Here is a 25,405-nt window from a genome sequence, read left to right as displayed (position 1 = left end):
TTTAGCAAAGCATTACTTTATTTTCTTTGAAATGTGGTAAGCCACTCCCACTTCATTGGGAAGGGTGTGTGTGTCCCATGTTCATTTTCCTAAATGTGAGTCTCTGGAAATCTGCCCCAGAGTCCTTCCCTGATGCTGTCATTAGGCTCAGGTCACAAGACTTTAGTCTCCAAGCTGTTTTGCCAAGCTCTCCACCTCCACCTTCTCCCCAGAGCCACATAAGGCGATCTTTTTAAAAAAAATGAAAAAAGCCATTTCCTGAAAGGGATCGGTTCTCTCCCCCCAATGACAGTGTTTCCCAGGTGATACAGTACAGCTAATTGCCTAAATTAATGAGAAACGCTGCCTGGGAGAGCCAAACGGTGCTCCAATTAACTGATAATGACCGAGCTCAGGATGACACAGGTTCCGGTAACTTCTAGCAGCTTCCGATTTGCAGAGCCATCCAGAAAGGCAACAAATTCTCTCTCCTGTATAGCAGCAGCTCATTTGTTTTTGCATGGGGAGGCTCCCAGCCACAATGGCTATCTTCTGCCTCCATAGTTAGAGGCAGTAATGCTTCTGAATACTAGTTGCTGGAAACCGCAGGAAGGGGAGAGAAGAAGAAGAAGAGTTTGGATTTGATATCCCACTTTATCACTACCCAAAGGAGTCTCAAAGCGGCTAACATGCTCCTTTCCCTTCCTCCCCCACAACAAACACTCTGCGAGGTGAGTGAGGCTGAGAGACTTCAGAGAAGTGTGACTAGCCCAGGGTCACCCAGCAGCTGCATGTGGAGCAGTGGGGAATCGAACCCAGTTCCCCAGATTACGAGTCTACCACTCTTAACCACTACACTACACTGGCTCTTGCGCTTGGTTCCTGCTTGCCTGGGTGACCACTGTGAGGGCAGGATGCTGCCACTGGCCTGGTTCAGCAGGCTTTCCTTATGTTTTTAGATCAGGTTTCCTCAACCTCGGCCCTTCAGATGTTTTGAGACTACAGTTCCCATCATCCCTGACCACTGGTCCTGCAAGCGAGGGATCACGGGAGTTGTAGGCCAAAAACATCTGGAGGGCTGAGGCTGAGGAAGCCTGTTTTAGATGATGCTAGTAAGCCTGACTCCTGGTAGAATTTTGAAAAGTGCATGGATCCAACAGTGACAGAATCCGTTCTTTGACCACTCAACCTCTGAGGAAACCAAATTTTAGGCTGGTGAAGGAGATTCTTGGAAGACTTGCGTTCATGGTGGAGGCTCTTTAAGTCTCTTCCCTCCAGAGTCGCTGAGGGGAGATTTAGGCATGCCAGGATGAAGGCTCTGCAATGTTTGGAGTGCTCTGCCATTTAATTTGAATTTCCTTGGCACTGGAGTGGGGCGGCATGGAGTTCTGAGCTGGCCTTATTGATTCTGAGGTGGCAAAGGGTTTGTGTGTGTCTGTGACTTTCTTTCCAGGAGATGTTCCTTCAGAACTTTCCCTGCCCGCCTGCCCCTTCTGGTCCTAAAAAGGCGCCAAAGAGGGATGAGTTAATCGCATGATGCCTTCCCTTGTTTTGATCGAAGTGTGGGCACCCGGCGAGGCTGCCGAGAGCAGACCACCGTTAGCTTGTAGAATAGAAGAAAATAACCCTTCCCAAACACCTCAAAAGCAGTGGAAGCAGGACCAAAACCCTGCACCCCACCCACGAGAACATCATCAAAATTTCCTCTCCCCTCCTCTCTTCTTATTCTCATTAAATTGAAGGATTGTTGAAGAAAAATGCAGGATAAGTTTTCCTTCAGCACTACACAGGAAGCTTATATGTCATTGGTCCATCTAGCTCATTACTGCCTGCACTGACTGGCAGTGTCTCTCCCAGCCCTACCTAGAGATGTCATTGGGGATTGAACCCAGGACCTTTTGTGTGAGAAGCAGATGCCCCACCCACTGAGCTACGGCCCTCTACCTCTTCTGAGGCATCAGTCTGCAAATATAGTTCTCTCTGCTTGGGAAACTCCAGCTTAGTGTTCCATTTGCCCCCATTTCCGGGACTTGTTTTGGTCCACAGCTCTCTTGTTAACCTTGAGCTGCCCACAGCGCACAGGCTGAATCAATAGAAGTTTTTTAAAATAAAGGAAGGGGGGGGGAACATAGAAAGAGAAAATATGGAAGAAGGGGAAGAGGAGAAAGGGGGCGGGCTGTATTCATGACTGAACGTTGAGCGTGACACAGTGGAACATACCCACTCTTCTAGGAACAGTGAAAGAGATTCTCTCTAATAACACACACAGGCACCACCAAATTACGAGACGGGAGAAAAGGTCACAGCGCAAGACACCGAGTTACCTTAAAGCTGGGTGCAAATAGACAGATGGGCTTAAGCGGAAACCATGCCTGGAGACAAACCACGAAGACAAAGGAAACGGGGGGAAAACCCAGCAATGAGATTGCATGAATTGAGACAGAAAGTAAAAGAAATATATATGCAGAAATAATATTTTTTGAAAATCAACGGGGATGGGTGGGGTGAGAGTGAGGGAAAAGGCAAGGAGATGGTATCTTCATGGAGGATTTGGAAGTTGTTCAAAGGAAGTATATGGAGGGATGGAAGACAAGGACTTTTCTCACACAGCCCATGATGATTTGATGGGGTTTTCTGGTGCTCGGAGCCCCTGGCTGAGAACAGCCTTTCCCCCCCAACACATTCTGGACTCCAATTCCCATCAGCCAATGGGGTCCATGGAGAGGAAGGATGGGAGTTGCAACCCAACACCTGGAAGGTTAGCCACTCCACCATGGACAGAGAGCCTGCCGCCCTCCAGGTTTTGCTGGATGACAACTACAGCGCCATCATCTGGAAGGCCAGAGGTTCTGCACCCTGCAGTGCGCATGGACTCAGAAAGACTTGTCCCTGGGTTCCAGGACCTAAATTACTTTGAGCTCAATGGGTGAATCCTACACCTGGAAGCAAGCTACTGAATACCATAGAGCTTTCTCTTGAGTAAACCTGCATAGGATTGTGCTGAGAGTCAATTTAGGCAAAAGCACTCTGTGTACACGGTGTGAATATCCCGGTAGGCCTATAAAGGCCCTCTCGGTAGTCAAGCGGGACTAATTGGTGTGAGCTGTCAAATGAGATCATATATGCTCATCTGCTTTGCTTTGAAGCCTTACTTTTGGTTCAGTTAGTTGGGAGAGGGGAAGCTTCTCACACTGTCGACTACTCCTTTTTTCTGAGAGAGGGGTGGGCGTGGGGAACAGGCCTCTAAGCCAAGGGTGGTTAACTGAGCTACTGCTGCCAGCTTACGTAGCTCGCTTTTCATGTGAGTAGCCCATGTACAATTAGCCCCTCACTGACAAAGCCGCTTCAACATCCATCTTGAGGTGTGGCAGCAAGGAATTCAGCACTGCACTGTTGCATGTAAGTCTCTTGCTATGTCTCTATAATGAAGTGCTAGAACTTTCTTTGGAATCCCTGAAACTGGGTTCTTTGGGGCATCAATCAATCCTTCGCCCTGGTCAGCTTTTGGACCCGTAGGACAGGAAACTATGATACCACTGTAAACAGTCATGGCTTCCCCCAAAGAATGCTGGGAGATGGAGGAGACCCTATTCCTCTCACAGAGCTACAATTCCCAGAATTCCCTGGGGAAAGGGCTGAATGGTGAAAGCATTCTGGGAATGATAGCTCTGAGAGGGGAATGGGAGTCTCCTAACAACTCTCAGCCACCCTCAACAAGCTACAGCTCCCAGAGTTCTTTTTTGGGGATGTTTAGCAGCCATGGTTGACTGAAGTGTTTTCATCAGGCTTCAAATGTATGTTGTGAACGCGTATTTGTAGTTTTTAGTAATTGCAGTATTGTAGTATATTCTACATAGTATAAGGTGTACTACAAAACTGCACCAGTTTCTATTTTAACCACCTGGCTCACATAATTAATTACTATTTTCCTTTCACTTCTGCACATCCTGTGGAGAAACCCATACAGGGGGAAAGATTAGCATCAACCACTGATAATTGGTTCAGTTTTATCGTTTCATTATTCCCTGTGCAAAGGCGTTATTCCTTCTCTGCCCACAGATAAAACCTTAATGTCAAGAATACGCAAATCAGAACAGAAAGCTTCTGTCCCCCACCTTCATCTCAACCCCCCCAAAGAGAAAGCTTGCAATTTGTTTTGCTATTTCTGTCTCCTTGAAAAAGAGAAAATCTATTTCAGTTTGCCGCAATTTGGAACTGGGTGTCGAAAAGTGAACCCGGCTGTCCAAAGTTGCCATGCAAAATGATTAAACATTAATCCTGATGGTCACAGAATCAATATATAATTCAGGGGGGGGGGGTGAGGGCAAGGAACACACCAATTAATATTTCTCTAAAAGTAAATTAAGGACCAACTGTGCGATTTGAAAGCTTTTTTAATTGCCTTGTCTTTGGCCCTTAATTTACTTTTAGAGAAATATGAACACTGGAAACATTATGCAGAATTACAAGCTGGGGATTTAAAAATGATTTAAAATGCAACTTTTAGGGTGCCGCTTTTCTGTTTGCTAAAAATGAGACTTTCCCTTTTCCCAATTGGTTTTGAATGCAGTGCAAATGAGCATCATGAACAGTGCAATTGTGTGAGGGCTCTTCCAGTTCCTCCTCAGCACTCAGCCAATCTCCTGCCTTCAAATAATTCTTCCCCTTTGTGGGTTTGTGGGGTCAGTCTGGATGATACCCAGAGACCCTTGCAGTTCTTGGATCCCTGTGCCCAAGAATCTCAGAGAGGAGGTTTTGCTGAACAGGTCAGACAAGTTTAAGACAAGGACCTTAGCTGGCCACTGAAGTGTCCTCATCAGCATCCCAAAAGAATAAACCAGGTTGCAAAAGCTGCAACTAAGCGATGGTGCCCTCCAGGCTAATGGGTGGGCCTTGTCTCCACCCACCCCACCTAGCAGCTATGTAGGAGAACCATAGCCACAGCAATGTGGGTGAAATGGAAGATGGAGACACACAGACTTGCTCTGTGCTGGATCCAAATCTGTGACTAATGGAGAAACAGGATCTGTTGGAGTATCAATGCTGTGAGCATGTCCATCTTGTCCTTTGGATGTATCTATGTGTAAATAAAACCATATATCCTAATGACACCACAGTCTCTGCTGACCTTCATTCCAACGAAACTGAACCCTGGGACAGGGCAGGCACCCCCTGCACCCCCAGAAGTCTCTCACTGCTCAGAGATTGTGGTGGAGTGTAATGTGATTGCTCCTGAGCTTGTCGCTTCCTCCCAGATCTCCACAGATCCCAGGTACAGAACCCTTTTCCTGTCTTTGTAGTGCGGCTCCCCTACCCTGCTGTAGACAAATACTAGAAAAAGAGGTACATACATTAATAAGTCTCCAGGAGCTGACATGGATCTCTCTTCTCGCCTGGCCTGGGCCTCAAATGGGTTGCTGAAAGATCGTTTCCTCAGCATGGCTTTCACTAAAATCTTTAGGGAAGGGGGTAAGAAGAAGAAAAGAAATCAGGATTGCAAATGGATCACAGAGAAGAAGAACACATGTCACTCATCTATTTCTAGAAAGCCTTTCCAAACTTTCAGTCCCAAGATTGCGATTGCAGCCTTCTTTTTTTAAAAACGTGATTGTATGTTTTTTGTTTTGCAACTGCAGCCTGTTCAGAAAGTTTTTCTCGCTCTCCAGTAACATTAGAGCTGATGGACATCCAATAAAGCTAAATGTCCAAAGATTCAGGACAGATTAAAAAATGCTTGATATTTGATATTTATTTATGTATATTATCTTTTCTTTCTTTGTTTCAAGCTTTAATAAAAATAGCTTATTAAAAAAAAGATTCAGGGCAGATAGAAGAAAGCACTTCTTCACACAGCACGCTGTTAAACTATGGAACTCTCTCCCACTGGAGGTAGTGGTGGTCACCAATTTGGATGGTTTTACAAGAGGACTGGGCAAACGGCTGTGCTCTCCCCTCCACACTAGGAGGCAGTATTTCTTGTGAATACTACTTGATGGAAATCACGGAGATTGCTAATGCGCTTGAGTCCTGCATGTGGATTTTCTACAGGCGTTGGTTTGGCCACTGTGAGAACAAGATGCTGGACCCCAAAAGAGCTATTTTTTTGTTCTTAAAGGGACGGAGTGCTTCAAGCACCTCAAATCACTAGGAAGGTTTTCACAGTGGAAACAAGAACATGCTTAGTAAAGGTAAAGGTAAAGGGACCCCTGACCATTAGGTCCAGTCGTGGCCAACTCTGGGGTTGCAGCACTCATCTCACTTTATTGGCCGAGGTAGCCGGCGTACAGCTTCCAGGTCATGTGGCCAGCATGACTAAGCCAGCATGACTAAGCCGCTTCTAAGTGGCCGAGAGCCAGGTGCAAAATGTGCTTGGTGAATTTCAAATGCTGCATACCAGATTATGACGGTGGCTTCCAATATAAGCATTATTATTATGTCAGGCTCGCCTGATAAGTTGCTTGCAATATATAGGTTGAGCAGGCATTTTAGGGCAGAGAAGAAGCAAGCGGAAAAACACAGACAAGGCTACTGTCAGTACAGTAGCTCCTGACCTTCTGAACCAGCTCCCCAGTCAAATCCTAAAGCATCCATCTCAGCATTCTTCTCCTTCTGCTGGGGAAAACAGGATCCAACCTCCTTCCACTCTGCAGCTTAATGTGGTGTGTTGCAACGCAACTTTGAACAAAGAGCACCCACACCGGCCATTAGCCAAGCACCCAGTTCTGTACCATCAACCACACAATGCAGAGGGATGGTGGCTTTTAAGCTCTGCACAACACAGTGTCGCAACGGCAGCAGTACGCACCACAGCAGGCAAACTCGGGATTGTCTTGACGGAGTTCTTCACTTCCTCCTCAGTGACCTCCACAATTGTGCAATGCTCCTCCTCGAGAGGCAGAGGATCCTCTCCGAACTTCGTCACCCAAGGGTGCAGCTGCATGGAAGACACAAGCGAAGGCTATCACGGCCAGGGCCAGCCCTGGCAAGAGGCAGAGTGAGGTGGCTGCCTCAGGCGGCAAATCCTGAGGGGTGGCAGCTAGGTGTTGGAGGGCACAGGGAGGTGGGGCTGGCTGAGGTCAGGCACAGCTTGGTGGGGCAACTCTAATAAAACTTAACATGTAAACGAGAGGGACACTGAAACTTAACAGCCCAGAGGTGGCAAAATTCTAAGTCTGCGCAAGCCAGGGAGGTTCCAGGTTCAAACCCTGGCATCTCCAGGAACGGCTGGGGAAAACCCTGCCTGAAACCCTGGAAAGCCACTGCCGGTCAGTGAGCTGGAAGGACAAGTATACATATAAGGCAGCTTCCTTTGTTCCTATTAAAGTTCATGTCCCACTTACCTTAATTTCAGGGACCGTTATCCTCGTTTCAGGGTTCTTTTCCAGCATCTTCAGGATCAGGTCTTTTAACTCCTCGCTGATCCAAGGCCTGGCAGAAAGGGGGGGAAAAGTGTTTGGTTATGGGGACAGAAGCTACAGGCTGCCAATCCTCTGTGTTCAGCCACTGAACTACTTTGTAGGAGTTTTTTTAAAAAAACAATAGCCCCAAACTGGAAAAACCAGAGAAACCGGGATGGACATACCCAATACAAGCAACAAACTCTCTTTGAAACATGCTGACATGGGGGAGATGGAGACCTAGGCTGCATATTGAATGATAGCAGCACACTAGTGTAGAGTTGGAGGGGGACACCAAGGGTCATCTAGTCCAACCCCCTGAAGTGCAGGAACCACAGCTAAAAGGATCTCTGACAGGTGGCCATTCAACCGCTGTTTAAAAACCTCCGGGGAAGGAGAGTCCACCAGCATCCGAGGAAGGGTGTTCCTTTGTTGAATAGCTCATGCCGTAAGAACGTTTTCCTCCATGTTTAATTGGAATCTCCTTTCTTGACATTTAAAGACACTGGTTCAGGTCCTCTCCTCTGGAGCAGCAGAAAACAAGCTTGCTCCATCTTCCATGCAACAGCCCTTCAGATATCTGAAGATGGCTATCATTTCACCTCTCAGTCTCCAGGCTAAACATACCCAACTCCCTCAAGCATTCTTCATAAGCTTTGGTCATCTTGGTTCCCCCTCCTCTGCACACATTGCAGCTCCATTGTCATATCCTTCTTAAACTGCAGTGCCCAGAACTGGACACAGGACTCCAGATGTGATCAGACCAAGGCAGAATAGAGTGGTACTATAACTTCCCTTGGGGAAGAAATGGAGGCAGTGAGAGATTTTACTTTCTTGGGCTCCATGATCACTGCAGATGGTGACAGCAGCCACGAAATTAAAAGACGCCTGCTTCCTGGGAGAAAAGCAATGACAAACCTAGACAGCATCTTAAAAAGCAGAGACATCACCTTGCCAACAAAGGTCCATACAGTTAAAGCTATGGTTTTCCCAGTAGTGATGTATGGAAGTGAGAGCTGGACCATAAAGAAGGCTGATCGCCGAAGAATTGATGCTTTCGAATTATGGTGCTGGAGGAGGCTCTTGAGAGTCCCATGGACTGCAAGAAGATCAAACCTCTCCATTCTTAAGGAAATCAGCACTGAGTGCTCACTGGAAGGACAGATCCTGAAGCTGAGGCTCCAATACTTTGGCCACCTCATGAGAAGAGAAGACTCCCTGGAAAAGACCCTGATGTTGGGAAAGATGGAGGGCACAAGGAGAAGGGGACGACAGAGGACGAGATGGTTGGATAGTGTTCTTGAAGCTACCAGCATGAGTCTGACCAAACTGCGGGAGGCAGTGGAAGACAGGAGGGCCTGGCGTGCTCTGGTCCATGGGGTCACAAAGAGTCGGACACGACTAAACGACTAAACAACAAAATAACTTCCCTTGATCTGGACACCAGACTTCTGTTGATGCAGCCCAGAATTGCATTAGCTTCCCCCCCCTTTTTTTTTTTTTTGCTGCCGCATCACACTGTTTACTCATTTTATGCTTGTGGTCTACTAAGACTCCTTAGATCCTTCTCACAATCCACAAACTGGCAATCCAGGTGTCCCCCATCCTATATTTGTGCAGCTGCTTATTCCTGCCAAAGCGCAGAACCTTGCATTTGTCCCTATTGAATTTCCTTTTGCTTGTTTTGGCCCCAGTTCTCCAATCTGTCGAGGTCATCTTGAACCCTGATTCAAAATTTAACTACCTTACAAATCATGCTTTAGGAATGAGAACATTAGACCAAGCAGATCGCACCAGCTCCGTTGGAGCATAAAAACCTGTGAACTCCAAATGGGAAAACTAAGCAACGGCGCAGAACAAATGGTTTGTGACTGACTGGCTTCTGTCCATGCCTGAGTGCAGAAAATAGCAAGGTCTTTTTTAGTAAACAGATGCTCCTTGGCCTCTGCAGCCAGGGCAGAATATGCTCGGCTTGCAAACGGTCCCATGAAACAGCCAGTGCACTGACTGAGTCTCTGGGAGGTCTGTGGTGCAGCCAGGACTAATCTGATGATACTCTCCTTCCTTGCACTCTCTCCCGCCTCCAGTCCCGCTTCTCTTAGGGGCTTTATCAAATTAACAGGCTTAGGTTTAAACACTGAGTCAACACACTGCCATTCCCCTGCCTCTCTACACAAGTTAATGAGGAGAGAGGCCTTTCGAGATGGAAAGAACAGGTCACCGGGATGTCAAAATAAGCCAGGCAGCGAAGAGTTATTGCCGCAGGAGATGTTAGGAGGAAGAGGCCCAGCCAGCCCATTAAAAGCTAATCCCTTGCGGAGGTGGCAGATGTGAAGAGTCTCTCGCAGAGCTGACTAATAAACTCCAAATATATAGTTTGGAGGAGGAGGCAGGTGAAAGAGGATCATGTGAAATGGTGGAACTGGCAGGGAAACTTGAGATGGACAAGTTTCCCTAGTAAGAACCAAATACAGTGGTACCTCGGGTTACATACGCTTCAGGTTACAGACTCCACTAACCCAGAAATATTACCTTGGGTTAAGAACTTTACCTCAGGATGAGAACAGAAATTGTGTGGCGGCAGCGGGAGGCCCCATTAGCTAAAGTGGTACCTCAGGTTAAGAACAGTTTCAGGTTAAGAACAGACCTCCGGAACGAATTAAGTCCTTAACCCGAGGTGCTACTGTAAGGGTCGGCTGGATCAGGCCCAATGGACCATCTAGACAAGAACACTGTTCTCACAATGACCACCCAGATGCCTGTGGGAAACCCACAAGCTCGGACACCAGCACCACAAGAGCCCTCTCTCCCCCTGGCGTTTCCAGCAACTGCTCTGAAACCCGGAGTACGCTTGCCCCAGAACTCAGAGGGCTAAGCTGGCTAGGGGATCCTGCCAGGGCCCTGCTGGACTTATGCTGCCATGGCAAGAATGCCCCAGGGAACTCCCAGCTGACTGGGGACTTAATGCGTGAAATCGCCATGGCACTGCAAGGCTTCAATAGTAAAATCTGAACCTGAGCTACTGCATACTAGCGTGCAGCGTCAGAGCAGATTAGGCAGCGCTGCCTCAGTGGGGCGTCTCAGGGACAAGATTCCAGGCCCCAGGCAAGTTCAGTCTCCCAGGTTTCGGAGGGCAGCTTTACTGAGACATTTCACAGGCCATGCTGGAAGTCCTGGCAAGCGCAATGACACACCCCACGGGCATTGTGCACCCTGCGCTATGTGATGGGTGGGGAGGAAAGGGCAGTCGCCCATGGCCAACAATCGCAGCCACATGGCCATCACCACCGGGACCTTTGCTGGACAACACCCCTTCTTTGCATTGACAGCCCCCCACCTCCAAATCACAAACCTACCCCAACTTCCTAGCATACAGAAAGGGTGATTAAACAAGGGGCAGTATGGTTCCTTGGCTCAGCCTGGTTGTAAGGATCTCCTAGATACAGTGGTACCTCGGGTTACATACGCTTCAGGTTACATACGCTTCAGGTTACAGACTCCGCTAACCCAGAAATAGTACTTCAGGTTAAGAACTTTGCCTCAGGATGAGAACACAAATCATGCTCCGGTGGTGCAGCAGCAGCAGGAGACCCCATTAGCTAAAGTGGTGCTTCAGGTTAAGAACAGTTTCAGGTTAAGTACGGACCTCCGGAACGAATTAAGTACTTAACCTGAGGTACCACTGTAGTCAGTTTTAGACCATTAACGGGGGCGGGGGGTAGTGAGGATACCCAGTCCCTCTGTGTAATGCATGATTTACAATCCAACACCCGGGTTAAAGGAAGAGGGGGCTCTCTCTCCGAACACTTGCCGCTTCCCCCCGTTCGTTTCTCCACCCACCCACATTCTTCCCCCGATATTCCTTTTCAAGCGGCGGCGGCGATATGATATCATCTTTACATTTCAATTAGGAACGAAGGATTAATTCATGCAAGTAGGTCAGGAATCCTTTGCCTTGGTGCAACGCCGAGTTGGGAGAATCACAGCTGCAGCATCTTCGCTCGAGACGCAAGTTTGGGGCTGGGCTGGGAAGGGGACAATGAAACTTTCTACGAAAGCTGTGAGACGGGGATGGGCAATGTTGTTTTTTCTTCCTGCTAGGGGCTGCATTTCCTTGTTGGGGGGGGGGGTCTGCTGGAGCGGCATGTTAGCAACAAGCAAGGTCAGTCAGAAGGTGAGGTCGGAGCCCCCCAAAGGGGTAAAGTCACCCATTTCTGCCCTGCTCCTCTCTCTCTCTGCCACTCAGGGGTGAAGGAAGGGGGGTGCTGTGGGTGCTGTCTGTCCCGGGTGTCACCACTGAGCAGGGTGACAAAATGCACTCACCACAGGGCCTGCAGTGCGCCTGAGTCATGCGTCTCTCCTGGGAGAGAGATGGTGGCTCGGGCGCGCACAGGCTCCACGCTGGCCAAACAGTCCGCCCACTGCCCCCCCCCCCGCTGTAGGGCAACTGAGTGGGAGGAGGCAGGCAGACTCCGGAGGCCCCACGGTGCACTCTGCCCCTATGGGTGGCTCACCCTGCTCCAGGTGCCTGAGCGGCTTCCTCCGCTGCTGCTGCCACTCCCTACTCTTTTTTCTCTGCCTCCCACTGCCTATTCTTTCTCTGCCACCCCCTTCTCTCCCTTCTCTTGTCTCCCTTTACTCTTCCTCTCTCTCTGCCACCCCCTCCGTTCCCCCTGTCTCAAACCCATTGCCAGTCAGAGTAGACAACACTGAGCTAGATAGATAGGCCAATGGCAGCTTCCTAAAGTATCACAGAATTATGGAACTGTAGAGTTGGAAGGGGGGGGGGACGCGGGTGGCGCTGTGGGTTAAACCACAGAGCCTAGGACTTGCCGATCAGAAGGTCATTGGTTCGAATCCCCGTGACGGGGTGAGCTCCCATTGCTCGGTCCCTGCTCCTGCCCTTCTAGCAGTTCAAAAGCACGAAGTGCAAGTAGATCAATAGGTACCGCTCCGGTGGGAAGGTAAACGGCGTTTCCGTGCGCTGCTCTGGTTCACCAGAAGTGGCTTAGTCATGCTGGCTACATGACCCGGAAGCTGTACGCTGGCTCCCTTGGCCAGTAAAGTAAGATGAGCATCGCAACCCCAGAGTCGGCCACGACTGGACCTAATGGTCAGGGGTCCCTTTACCTTTACCTAGAGTTAGAAAGGACCCCCCCTCCAAGGGTCCAGCCCTCCTGCAGTTCAAGAATCTCAGCTAAAGCACCCATGACAGATGGCCATCCAACCTCTACTTAAAAACCTCCACTGAAGGAGAAGCCACAACCACCCGAGGGAGACCGTTCCACAGTCAAACAGCTCTTACTAGTTATCTGCAATTCAGGAATCCTGCCATCCCTGAGTAGACTCGAACCACCAACCAGGTTAACAGCCAGATGCACAGACCCATTGCAAAACCTGTGCACTCTAGATACTTTTCTTAAAATATTTCATTTTGATATATATGAATCTCCTTGTGTGCGTGTGTAAATATACAGGATCACATCTTCAGGCTCATTATTCATGTATTTATTTATACTTCTCCATCTATCTTTGAAGCCAAGGCTGGCTCCCGGTTTCTTGTCCTTGGCTGCCACTACAAGCCCCGCTCACATTTCCCTGGGTGGAAATGCCACAATCCTGTCTTCCCTCTTGGACCTGTGACTTGCCCCTTATTGAAAGTGCCAGAGAACCACTAAGCCAGGATGCTATATCTGCCCACTCAGAATGGGAGGAGCTGGGTGTAGCCTTTGCTGTGGGAGGGAAAGACTTTTCTCTCATGTCAGGCAGGACATATACAGAGTGGCTGGTAGGGGAGAAAAGAGGAGAAAAACAGATAACCAAATGGTGCAGCACTCATTAGGGGGGGACCATCTAACTTGCTAAAGGTCAGCGATGCCTAACTTGGTAAATGTTAGCAATGGCTAACTTGGAAAATGACAACAATGTCTAACTTGGTAGTGTCAGCAATGACCGGAGCAATGAGTCATAATCTCACTCCTTCCAGGGGCTCAGAAAAATGCCAGAGTCAACTGTGCTCAATGCTGCTGCGAGGTGAAGCAAAACCACCTCCTCTGGTCCACAATGAAGAAGAAGAAGAGTTTGGATTTGATATCCCGCTTTATCACTACCCGAAGAAGTCTCAAAGCAGCTACCATTCTCCTTTTCCCTTCCTCCCCCACAACAAACACTCTGTGAGGTGAATGAGGCTGAGAGTCTCCAAAGAAGTGAGACTAGCCCAAGGTCACCCAGCAGCTGCATGTGGAGGAGCAGAGCCGCAAACCCAGTTCACCAGATTACGAGTCTACCACTCTTAACCACTACACCACACTGGCTCTCTCTGAGAGGTAGTGAGAATGCAAACTTGTGGGTTAAGAGCATCAGGCCAAAGACACATCTTGTCCAGCATCCTGTTCTCACTGTGGTGAACCAGAAGCCCCAATGGGAAGTCTGCAAGCAAGACCTGAGGACAACAGAAGCCCTTCTTCTCACTTGGGATTCCCAGTCATCTGCAGCAACCTTGTGCTCCACTGCGACCTGCAAAGCTTACTTACTCTTCCGGGAAATCCACCGGCTTGTTCTTGATCTTGTTGTGAAGAGCAAGGATAAATTCATCAATGAAAGGACACTGCAAAACAGAGCAAAGGCAGAGCAAAACAGAGCAAAGGTTTGCATGCTTTTGTGAATCCTCTGCTTTAGCCCTCTTGTTTACACTTACAAACTAAACCTCTATAACCAATCCCAAGGAACCCTGAGAGCTCAGCTCTGCAAGGAGGCTGGGGCATTCCTGCCAGGGGTGCCAACTTGAATTTAAATATTGGGGGTGGGGTAGGTCACAAGATGTGTCGCACACACACCATTTGAATGGCAACGGTCCTCAACTTTGAGGGGGACCAGCCCCCTCAAGTATTTTATTGGGGTGGGGGGGTGTGAAGGGATCTTGGCCCCTAGGAGTTGGCTCCTATGATTCCTGCAGAGAGATTCTCAGAACATCTTCATACAAGATGCTTTTCAGTTGCACACTTAAGAACTGCCTTCCTTCTCCATCATGAGCCTGCCTGAGATTTATGTTCTTTTTATAATTTGCTCAGGATTCTTTTATCTAATCATTTGGCAATTAGTAACCATCATCAACAACAGCTCCAGAAAGAAATTACTTCAGGCCATTAATCAGCCTCTGGCTAATTAATATTCTGCAGCCTGATAAATGAGTTTGGTGGGCACTGTTTTGTTGTTCTCATTTGAACCATTTACTTTTGTTCTTACCTTGTGCTTTTGCTCTGTGAACCACCCTGAGATCTTGTGATGAAGGGCAGCATATAACTCTAAGAAATGATAGTAATCTGCTGCCCCTGAGGCACCTGCCTCACCTTGCCTCAAGGGTGGGCCGGCCCTGCCCCAACCACCACCACAAAAACCCGTCCCCCTTTTACAGACATCTTACCTTTCCATACACAAAGCAAAATAGTGTGATCCCCATGGCCCAGACATCTAGTGCCTGAAAAGAAGCAAACAGATTTTTTAAAAATCAGATCTCTGGGGAGGTTGCAACAAAATGTTGTGGTATAAAGCGCCCCCACTCAGAATACTCCACCTCCTCCCCATTTCCCCATTGCTCCGCTCCAACCCCGGTTACAGCCAGTCAGCATTTTGTGGCCAATGAGCATGCTCAGCTCTTAAAAAGTAAAGGGACCCCTGACCATTAGGTCCAGTCGTAACCGACTCTGGGGTTGCTACGCTCATCTTGCTTTATTGGCCGAGGGAGCCGGCGTACAGCTTCTGGGTCATGTGGCCAGCATGACTAAGCCGCTTCTGGCAAACCAGAACAGCGCATGGAAATGCCGTTTACCTTCCCGCCGGAGCGGTACCTATTTAACTACTTGCACTTTGTGCTTTTGAACTGCTAGGTTGGCAGGAGCTGGGACCGAGCAACGGGAGCTCACCCCGTCGCAGGGATTCGAACCGCCAACCTTTTGATCGGCAAGCCCTAGGCTCTGTGGTTTAAGCCACAGCGCCACTAGTAAGAGCTCAGATCAGCTCTTACTGGGCTCTTATTGGGGTCCCCTCCCCAAGCGGGGTCCACATCACATAAGCAGCATCCTACCTTCCCACTGAAGCTCTTCCCAGACTCGGAAAGGGCTTCAGGGGCCATGAAGGCTGGAGTCCCAGCAGTGCTGGAGAGCTGGGCATCGCTGCCCTCAAACTGATTGCTCACTCCGAAGTCGGCAATTTTGACGTGCCCGTCATCCCCCAAGAGCAAGTTGGAAGGTTTGATGTCCCGGTGGATGATCTTCTGGTAATGCACTGAAGAGAGGCAGAGAGGAGAACTTTTATAGAACCTTTATTCTCAGTCATGATGGAACTCATTGGTGGATAATCCATTTAGTTTTATATAGTTTTATTATCCCTTTGGAGATGCACTTTTGTCCCTCCAGGCAGTGACATTTTATGGTTTGCATTTTTAATTCTTTGTTTACTTTTTCTCTGGTTTTTTGTGTGTGTTCCTGTTTGCAATTTTTTGCTGCTGTGCACAACTCAATATACACGAGAGAGACTTTCTGTTCATGGCTGCGAGTGAAAGATCCCGATAACTAAGAGAGATCTGATCTTCTCTCCAGATGGAGGAGGGGCTGTAGCTCAGTGGTTAGAGCACCTGCACTGAATGCAGAAGGTCCTGCTTTTCTGTACAGTTCTTGTACTGGGGTATTGCTTAGGGGTTTTTTGTTTTGTTTCAATTGTTGTTTTTTAATATTAATGATTTGCATCTTCATTTTAAATCTTATTCTTAATTGCTTGTGTAATTTTCGATGTTTCAGTTCTTGTTTATGACTACCTTTGTTATGTTTGCAATTACATACTTCTTTCTTGCATAAGCTGCCTTGAGGATGGTTTTAACTATGGGAAGGCAACGTAGAAACAACATTATGTATGTATGAATGTATTCCAAGGGCAGCTGTGCCATAAATCAAGGTAATTTCAGCCTCAAGGCAAAGACTCTGCACCTCTCGCCATGCTAGGTGTACAGTCTGAGGTCAGTTTCTTTTGCATAACCATCCCCTTGCAGCAAAAGGGAAAAAAAAGTTTTTGGTGCATGGATGTGACCTGCATCTCTAATGCCGCAGCAGCGCTGCTGCAGTGCCCAGCTTGCAGTCTGTCGGTTTGGGTAATGGGACAAGGTAAAGAGGGCAAATTGCCAACCAACACACGGAGAATGTCAACAGGGCTATGTGAGCAGGAGTGTGTGTGTGTGTTAAGCCAAACAAATAAATGAATTCATTATGAAAGGGGTCCTGCTATGTTATCAGTCAAAACAGTTGGTTTACGGATGCTCGAGGAATTCCATCACTGCAAATGCCTGCATTCCTACAACCTCTTGGGCTAAGGCTTGGACCAGACCCTACTTAGCAACTGTTTCTTAATAATAATAATAATAATAATAATAATAATAAATTTTATTTATACCCCACCCTCCCCGGCCCTAACACCAATAAAATCACAGTAAAAAAAAACATGATAGGGGAATAAAAAAAGAAAAAAAACACCCCAATTTAAAATACAGGTTCTTGCTGTTCTCTTGGCTGCATGAACCTAGCACAGGGGTCTGCAACCTTTAAGACAAAAAGAGCCACTTGGACCCGTTTCCGAAGGAAAAAAAAACTGGGAGCCGCAAAACTCGTCATTATAAAAATAACTTTTTTGTCACTTTTTTATTATTTCTTTGTTTGACCCCTCAGAATTACTCCTCCTCATAGAAATAAACGTTAAATTAACAAGTTACCTTTTCTGTGTGTGTGTTCTTCACTCCCCTTTCAATGCAGTGACCAGCATACATGCCCCTTACAATGTAGCGGGCGGGCGGGAAGGTGATGTTGGGACGGTGTGTGACTAACGCACGCACCGCCCCCATGCGACGTCACAGCCAGTACAGCGCCCGCCACAGTGGGGAGTGTCGGGGAGCACAATGTACCTCCTCCCCTCGCTAGTATCCGCCCCGGAGCCGCAGCAAAGATGTAAAAGAGCCACATGCGGCTCCGGAGCCGTGGGTTGCAGACCCCTGACCTAGCAAAACACGCACCCTTTCAAATGACAGGAAATGGGCTTTCGACTAAACGTTAGGCAGAACTTTCTGACAGTAAGAGCTATTTGACAGTGGAATGGGCCACCTCAGAAGGTGATGCGACTCTCCTTTGCTGGAGATTTTCAAGCAGAGGTTGGATGGCAATCTGTCAGTTTAGTTGTGAGTTGTGCATTGCAGGGGGCTGGACTAGATGGCTCTTGGGGTCCCTTCCAGATCTCCAATTCTATCATTTTTAATTGTCCTGACTTCAGGAGGGATGACTTTGATGACCGACAGGAGGGTTGTTCCACCCACCCACCCACCTGAGACCCCCGCGCAGCGTTTCCCAAGGGCACGACACTAGCATGTTCTTCCCCTTACAACACATACATCTTAAGAAATTTGGGAAGGCCGGGGACTGAGACCCAGCCTCCATTTGGGCTCACACTGGGCAGCTTCCCCGCCAACAGAGAGCCAGTGAAGGATGAATCTCGGCTTCTGGCAGGAGCCGATCCGAAGAGCTGCTTTGGCAAAACGTTCAGCTAACAAATGGGCTCCCAAGTTGGTTGTGACAGGTAATCATTACGTGCAGGAAGAAGCATGAAGGAGAGTTCGGCTCCTTGCTCAGACGCATCCTTGGTATATAAGATGCTTTCCTGTGCGCTTCTGTCAAGGTTCCCCAGGGGAGGGGAAAACAACAACGCTACTTCCCATTGTCATGAAAACTTAGAATCAGAGTTGGAAGGGACCCTGAAAATCATCTAGTCCAACCCCCTGAAATGCAGGAATAGGCAGAGGTCCCATACGGGGATCAAACCTGCAACCTTGGCGTTATCAGCACCGTGCTCTAACCAACCGAGCTATCCACTTGCACAACTACTATTTATTAGAGGGCCTTCTCAGCAGTGGCACCCTCCCTGTGGAACACCCTCCTGTCAGATGTCAGGGAGATAAATAATTGCATAACTTCAGAAAACATCTGAAGGCAGCCCTGTTCAGGAAAGTTCTTTAATGTCTGACATTTTATTATTTTTTTATATTTTGCTGGAAGCAGCCCAGAGTTGCTGGGGAAACCCAGCCAGATGGGAAGGGTATTATCATTATTAAAATTATGGGACATCTTTGCCCTCTCTTCCTATTCTTCCTCTCTCCCTCCCTATTTTCCCTTCTTTCAATTTAAATATATATGTGTGTGTGTATCTTTGCTAATATCAAAGCTTGCAGTTTTGAAATTCGAATAAATTATAAACAAGCTCCACTTTCACACCAGCCTCATAATTCAATCTACCTTCTCTTACTCCTGGTGTAGGGAACCTTTGGCCTTCTAGATCTTGCTGGACTACAACTCCCATCATCCCTGACCACACTTGCTGGAACGGATGGGAATTCTAGTTCAGCAACACCTAGATGAGCAATTTTCACATCAATTCTTTTTACAGGGACCTCTGAGAATTGTAGCTTTGTGAGGGGAATACAGGGGTCTCCTAACAACTCTCAGTCAGCACCCTCAAGAAACTACAACTCCCAGAATTCTTTGCTTTTTCTTTGCAAGGCGGGGGGGAGGGAGAGAAGGAACTACAACTATTAAAAGCAGTAAAAGGTAAAGGTAAAGGGACCCCTGACCGTTAGGTCCAGTCGCCGACGACTCTGGGGTTGCGGCGATCATCTCACTTTATTGGCCGAGGGAGCCGGCATACAGCTTCCGGGTCATGTGGCCAGCATGACTAAGCCGCTTCTGGCAAACCAGAGCAGCGCACGGAAACGCCGTTTACCTTCCCGCCGGAGCGGTACCTGTTTATCTACTTGCACTTTGACGTGCTTTCGAACTGCTAGGTTGGCAGGAGCAGGGACAGAGCAAAGGGCGCTCACCCCATCGCGGGGATTCGAACCGCCGAGCTTCAGATTGGCAAGTCCTAGACTCTGTGGTTTAACGCAGTACCACAGTGCTTTAAAATGTTTCGTGCAAATGCAACCAGAGAGAGTAAGTTTGGCTGACTGAGATTATAGATGAAAGGAGGAAAGAAAGCTACTGCAAATGTCTGAAATGAAACCTCACAGCCTGTTTTCTTGCGCTGGCATCTTCATGCCTGGAAGCCAGCAGCCTGAGAACCACACAGATTCCACCACCATTCAGGGAGGGAGGGAAGGGAGGGGGAATGAATGAATGGACGAATGCACTTCAAGCACAATGGCACATCATGCCGTCTGCCGAGGCTTGCCGCATTATATTTGATCAGCAGAGTTGCCTGCCGCAGTTCAAGGACAAAGAGCACTCCATAAGGCGCTGCCGCCACAGAAACACGCTTTTAGCTATCGGCTTCGCTTCACAGCATCTGGAGGGGAGGAATGATTTAACACCCTATCAAAAGAAATCTGCAGCGGGGTGTGTGAGGGGGGAGAGATGTAGGATGGGGGGAATCTCAGGGGAAGGGAAGACAGAGGGGAGAGGTCACAGGAACATAGAAAACTGCCTTGCACTGAGTCAGACCAAGTATTTGTCAACACTGACTTGGCAGCTGCTCTCTGGGGTTTCAGGCAGGGGGACATTCCCCAGCCATAGGACAGGAGCGAGCCTGCAGTCAATCACACGGAGCAAGTTGGAGTTAACTCTTTGTTACCAGAAAGAGGATCTGCACAGGAGTGTCAGGCCTAATGATCATAGCAACTCATCTCTGGTAGGTCTTGCTAGACTGGTGACTGGGAGTGGCCGCCGAGACCACATAACACCGGTCTTGAAAGACCTACACTGGCTCCCAGTACGTTTCCGAGCACAATTCAAAGTGTTGGTGCTGACCTTTAAAGCCCTAAATGGCCTCGGTCCAGTATACCTGAAGGAGCGTCTCCACCCCCATCGTTCTGCCTGGGCACTGAGGTCCAGCGCCGAGGGCCTTCTGGCGGTTCCTTCACTGCGAGAAGCCAAGTTACAGAGAACCAAGCAGAGGGCCTTCTCGGTAGTGGTGCCCGCCCTGTACAACGCCCTCCCACCAGATGTCAAAGAGAAGAACAACTACCAGACTTTTAGAAGACATCTGAAAGCAGCCCTGTTTAGGGAAGCTTTTAATGTTTGATGTATTACAGTATTTTAATATTTTGGGGAAGCCGCCCAGAGTGGCTGGGGAAGCCCAGCTAGATGGGTGGGGTATAAATAATAAATTATTATTATTATTATTATTATTATTATTATTATTATTATTATTATTATTATCATACAAAACAGATGCCCTGCCACTGAACTATGGTCTCTTATTTCAAGTAAAGCAAGGTTCTAGTCCTGATTATTCTGAATAGAGGGCTGCTTTAGAGTGTCGGAAGCTGCCCTATACTGACAGAAAGAAAGGAAAATTGACACATCTGACTTAGGCAGAGCCCCTATGTTAAGTAAAGCAGACATGGGTCGATGGCGGAGCCCTCAAGAACCCAGAGGGTGTTTATATCTGGGTGCTTCCCTTTAACACCGAGGTTGGCATGGAGTCAGAGGTGGACATAGGGGAGCGCGAACAATGGAAGGTGAGAGGAGGGGGTCTGTGTGTGCCAAAATTTGGCAGCACATAGGGCGCTGCTGACATTGTCCGCCACTGGTGGAGTTTGGGAGCACTGCAGCAGGACTGAGCTTGTGAATCGAAGAGAAAGTGAGCGTACGAGGTGCTTGCAACCTCCCTGTGGTTTCATCAACAGTCCACACACACACACACACACCACCCTTTCTTCTTCCTAAACCAGCTTGTTCAACCGCAGATTAAAACACCTCCCTTGAGGGTGCTGTGCTGCCCGTCTCCACATTAACCGCCATGGGCTTTCCAGGACGCAATCAATAAAGGTGTTACGATTTGTAGGAAGGAAGCAGTGAGCGGAGGTGTGTGTGGAGAAATTGATTCTTCCCCTCCACCCTGTGCTCCTCACTGTAACAAAAACAGCTTGAGCCTTGCAAAGGGGGGGGGGGTAATTTTAATTTTTTTTAAAGGAATGAGGGAGTCTAGACAAAGGAGAGTAATCATTCACACATTAAGCCTTTTCTGTAGCTTTGGCAAGAGTTCTGGCAAGATCAGCCTGGCTTTTGGAAGGTACCTAACATAAGGTTACCAGATTTCCCCCCCCCCCCCCAAGGAATCTGAGGACACTTTTCAACTTCAGTCGAATTCAGTGGATTTTGTCAGGGGACTGATTTGTAAATCTGGGGACTCTCCCCGGGAAACAGGGATGTCTGGTAACCTTAACCTAACAGGTAGGGGGCCCTAAGGATCATATCCAACTGCTCAGAGTAGACTCACTGGAATTAATGAGCCCAAGTTAGTCCATTACTGTTAATGGGTCTACTTTGAGAAGGAATAATACTGGGCACAACCCTGTGTTGCAACAGAATTTAAGTTCTTTTTATAAGCCTTAAAACACAGACAGACACACACACACACAGAGAGAGTTGCATTTTTGTTTTAGAGGCTCTTCTGCACAGGAACCCTTAAGAGCTGCTTCCAGTCAGGGTAAGAAGTATTGAGCTAGATAGGCAAATGGCCTGACTCCAATATAAAGCAGATTAAGGTTGAGGAACTGGATCTCACTGGTGGATCAGAACCTTATTTCCTCCTCCATCTCCATGGGCCAATCTTGACAGGCGGGCAGAACCACCCACCTGTCCATAAACCAATGTCATAACGGACACCTGTCAAAGTTCAAAGGAGGTCACTGTACAGTGGTACCTCGGGTTAAGTACTTAATTCGTTCTGGAGGTGTGTTCTTAACTGAAACTGTTCTTAACTTGAAGCACCACCCCAGCTAATGGGGCCTCCTGCTGCCGTTGCGCTGCCGCTGCACGATTTCTGTTCTCATCCTGAAGCAAAGTTTTTACCCAAGGTAATATTTCTGGGTTAGTGGAGTCTGTAACCTGAAGCGTATGTAACCTGAAGCGTATGTAACTTGAGGTACCACTGTACATGCCAATCTGCAGTTACAGCACCCAACTTTGAAAATGCACCTTCAATGCCATTTAGCTGATAGGCAACCAGGAGTGCACCTTCAAAGAGATTTATCTGAGAGGTGATTTGATAGTCACTTTCAAATACCTTCAAGGCATTGTCTGGGAACATTTATTGTCTGAAACCCCGGAGAACCACTGCCGGTCAGTGTGTAGGCAACACTGAGTTGATGGATCAAAGGTCTGAGTCGGCAGGTGCCTATGTTCCAGGGGCCTGCAGATACGGAAGGTGGATGTAACATAGCTGGAGACCACCAGGCCTATGCTGTGCCAACCTCTCACATATTTCCAGAAGGGCCCGGAACAATCTAGAAAGCAGGTCCTAACCCAGCTCCAAATATGCTTCTGGAGGCTCCAGAACTCGGCCTACCCCAATTTGTCCTTGGGTGCCCATCCACCCAAATGCCATGGAAACGTGTCATTTTGATACTCACAGTATTCAATGCCCAAGACGATGTCCCTTAAGTAGAGTCGGGCCTGTTCCTCAGTGAAGGGGGTGTCACACGGCACTTCCATGACAGGCCTAAAAATGGGGTAAAAAAAGGAGAACCACAAAAGGCCTTTTCATATCATCACATAAGACCAATCTGGGAAGGACATGTTCAGTGTGGAGCTGCAATCAAACCTGACTTCCTCTATTCTCCATGGAAATCCTATTACATTTATACACTGCTCAACTTTTAGAAAAACCCTAAGTGTTATAAAATACTGATAAAATCCACATACTTAAAAAACCCATCCAGTCTCAGTCGTATTATTATTACTACTGCTACCATTAATTAAATTTATTAGTCACTATTTTGCAACTCAAAGCACGTTACAATTTCTTAAGCAAAAAACAAACACCTAAGTACATTAAAACCAGCATTTTATTTTTTAAACCTATGCTACCTGAAGGAGTGTCTCCATACCCATTGTTCAGCCCGGATCCAGCTCCGAGGGCCTTCTGGCCGTTCCCTCCCTGCGAGAAGTGAGGTTACAAGGAACCAGACAGAGTGCCTTCTCGGTGGTGGCCCCCGAGCTGTAGAATGCCCTCCCATCAGATGTCAAGGAAATAAACCATTACCTGACTTTTAGAAGACATCTGAAGGCAACCCTGTTTAGGGAAGTTTTTAATGTTTGATGTTTTATCGTGTTTTGAATATTCTGTTGGGAGCCGCCCAGACAGCCATATGGGTGGGGTATAATAATAATAATAATAATAATTAGTTTCCCCCCACCCATGCAAAAAGGCCATAGATGGTTAGAAACCAAAGGCCCAGTGAAGAAGGAATGTTTTTTGTCTGGCGCCTGAAGCTATGTAATGATGTCACTAGGTGAGCCTCCCTGAGGAGAGCAGTCCACAAGTGGGGAGCCACCTCTAAAAAGGCCCCTTCTTGTTTTGTCGACCCCCCAGGCATCTCATGAAAGGGGCACACAAAGAAGAGCCGCAGGTTATGATCACAGAGTCCAGGTTGGTTCATATGGGGAGAGGTGGTCCTTATAGCAGCACTTTGAATTGAGAAACTAACTGGATCTGAATCTAGAAACTAACTGGTAGCCAGTGCAGTTGGGCCAGGATTGGTGTTTCATCCTCAGAGTGTCTTGCCACAGTGAGCAACCTTGACGCTAAAATTTTTATGCTCAAGAGTAGACCTACTGGATGGTATTCAGCTAAGTTTGACTCAGAGCATACTGACTGAAATTAATGAAGAAGTAGGGCCTCTTAATTTCAATAGGTGTACTCCCGAGTAAAGCTTAGTTGAATACCACCCCATTTAGATGTATTTATGTAATTTATTTCATAAAATGTATATACCTCGATTGTAGAAAAAGCCTCAAAGTAGATATGATTCATACAGGCCCATTCATTTCAATAGGCCTACTCGGAGAATGACTAATGGATGCAAACCATTAAATAGCTGGAAAAAATAAATAAATCCTTGTATGCTAACGTGCCAACACTTGTTCTTCACACTTTACATTTTCAAGGAATGAATTCAGGTGATGATTAACATTTTTATGAGGAATGGGAGATCTATGCCTGACTCAGCCACTGCTATTACTTTGTTGACTGCTTAAGCACTTGAAATAAGTCTTGGCTAACCTGAAAGCCCTCCCAAGAAGCTGTGGACTACAACTCCCATCAGACCCAGCCAGCACTTCCATATGATGATGGTGCCGATGGGAGTTGTAGTCCAAAACATCTGGAAGGCACCAGGTTGGTTGGAGCCTGAGGAAACATCCGACTTAAAACATCTTTTGGACAGGCCTTTGGCCATTATCTAGCAGTCAGGTTCAAGCTATTTACTTACCCCTTCCGCAGGAGGTCAAACACTGGAAGAGATGGAAAAGGGAAGAAAAATAAATAAAGGACGAGCTTGATTAACCACCTGCCTTTTAACTTGTGAGGCTGCAAGGCTATACACACGCTTATGTTGAACAAAGTCCTATAAGCATGCAAGGGATTGTGCTGTGGCTGAATTTACGCCACCCTTTCTCCATATAGGTATAGGTGCATGCTGCACCGGCTGGCTGTTGTGAGCATGGGGGACTGGAATGGAGTATCCTGGAAATGGACGTGGGCAACTGAGTCAGACCCTGAACTGGAGAGCTCTATGAAATAATATTCTGTGCAAGTCCCACTTCTATAAACTGCTCCAAGGGAATCACAGAATGGGCGTGACCTCAAGGATTATCCAGTCCAAACCTCTACAAATGCAGGAATCACAGCTAAATAATTCCTGACAGGTGGACCTTCAGCTTGCTCTTGGGCTAGGGACACGGCAACCTCTCAAGAAGTTAAACCCCCCTCTTCAAGAAACCAATAAAACCCACCAGAAGAATGAAAATGAAGCACAAAGTATGCTGATTATCTGTTGTGGGAGGGATCAGAAAATGTGAGGAGAGGAATGGAATGGAGCAACCTGAAGGGAGTCGTGGCTGGCTGGCTGAAACACTAAACAGGGGTAACCGCACGCTGCGGCATTTTGTTGCAGGTCCCACTTGCAGCTGCTCTGCTTGAAACCCATTTGCCCCACTTGA

The 25,405-nt window shown here is 47.7% G+C and overlaps 1 protein-coding gene across 5 annotated transcripts in view; it reads right to left on the bottom strand.

The window, feature by feature from the left end:
* The window catches only part of CAMKK1 (calcium/calmodulin dependent protein kinase kinase 1), a 99,641-nt gene that overhangs the window by 9,949 nt on the left and 64,287 nt on the right, over window positions 1-25,405 (bottom strand). For 4 of the 5 annotated variants that reach the window (XM_077919442.1, XM_077919443.1, XM_077919444.1 and 1 more), the window contains exons 8-16: window positions 24,676-24,697; window positions 22,816-22,904; window positions 15,460-15,659; window positions 14,800-14,853; window positions 13,910-13,983; window positions 7,320-7,407; window positions 6,785-6,913; window positions 5,331-5,434; window positions 2,304-2,351 (exon numbers count right to left, since the gene is read on the bottom strand). In XM_077919442.1, the coding sequence (XP_077775568.1) occupies window positions 2,304-2,351; window positions 5,331-5,434; window positions 6,785-6,913; window positions 7,320-7,407; window positions 13,910-13,983; window positions 14,800-14,853; window positions 15,460-15,659; window positions 22,816-22,904; window positions 24,676-24,697 (808 nt within the window). The remainder of the gene's footprint in view (window positions 1-2,303; window positions 2,352-5,330; window positions 5,435-6,784; window positions 6,914-7,319; window positions 7,408-13,909; window positions 13,984-14,799; window positions 14,854-15,459; window positions 15,660-22,815; window positions 22,905-24,675; window positions 24,698-25,405) is intronic. The other variant, XM_028707682.2, reaches the window with a different exon arrangement.

Source organism: Podarcis muralis, chromosome 15 (genome assembly GCF_964188315.1).
Source record: "Podarcis muralis chromosome 15, rPodMur119.hap1.1, whole genome shotgun sequence".
Lineage (NCBI taxonomy): Eukaryota > Metazoa > Chordata > Lepidosauria > Squamata > Lacertidae > Podarcis > Podarcis muralis.
Note: the sequence above shows the minus strand (reverse complement) of the source record. Positions and strands in the feature narration are given on the sequence as shown.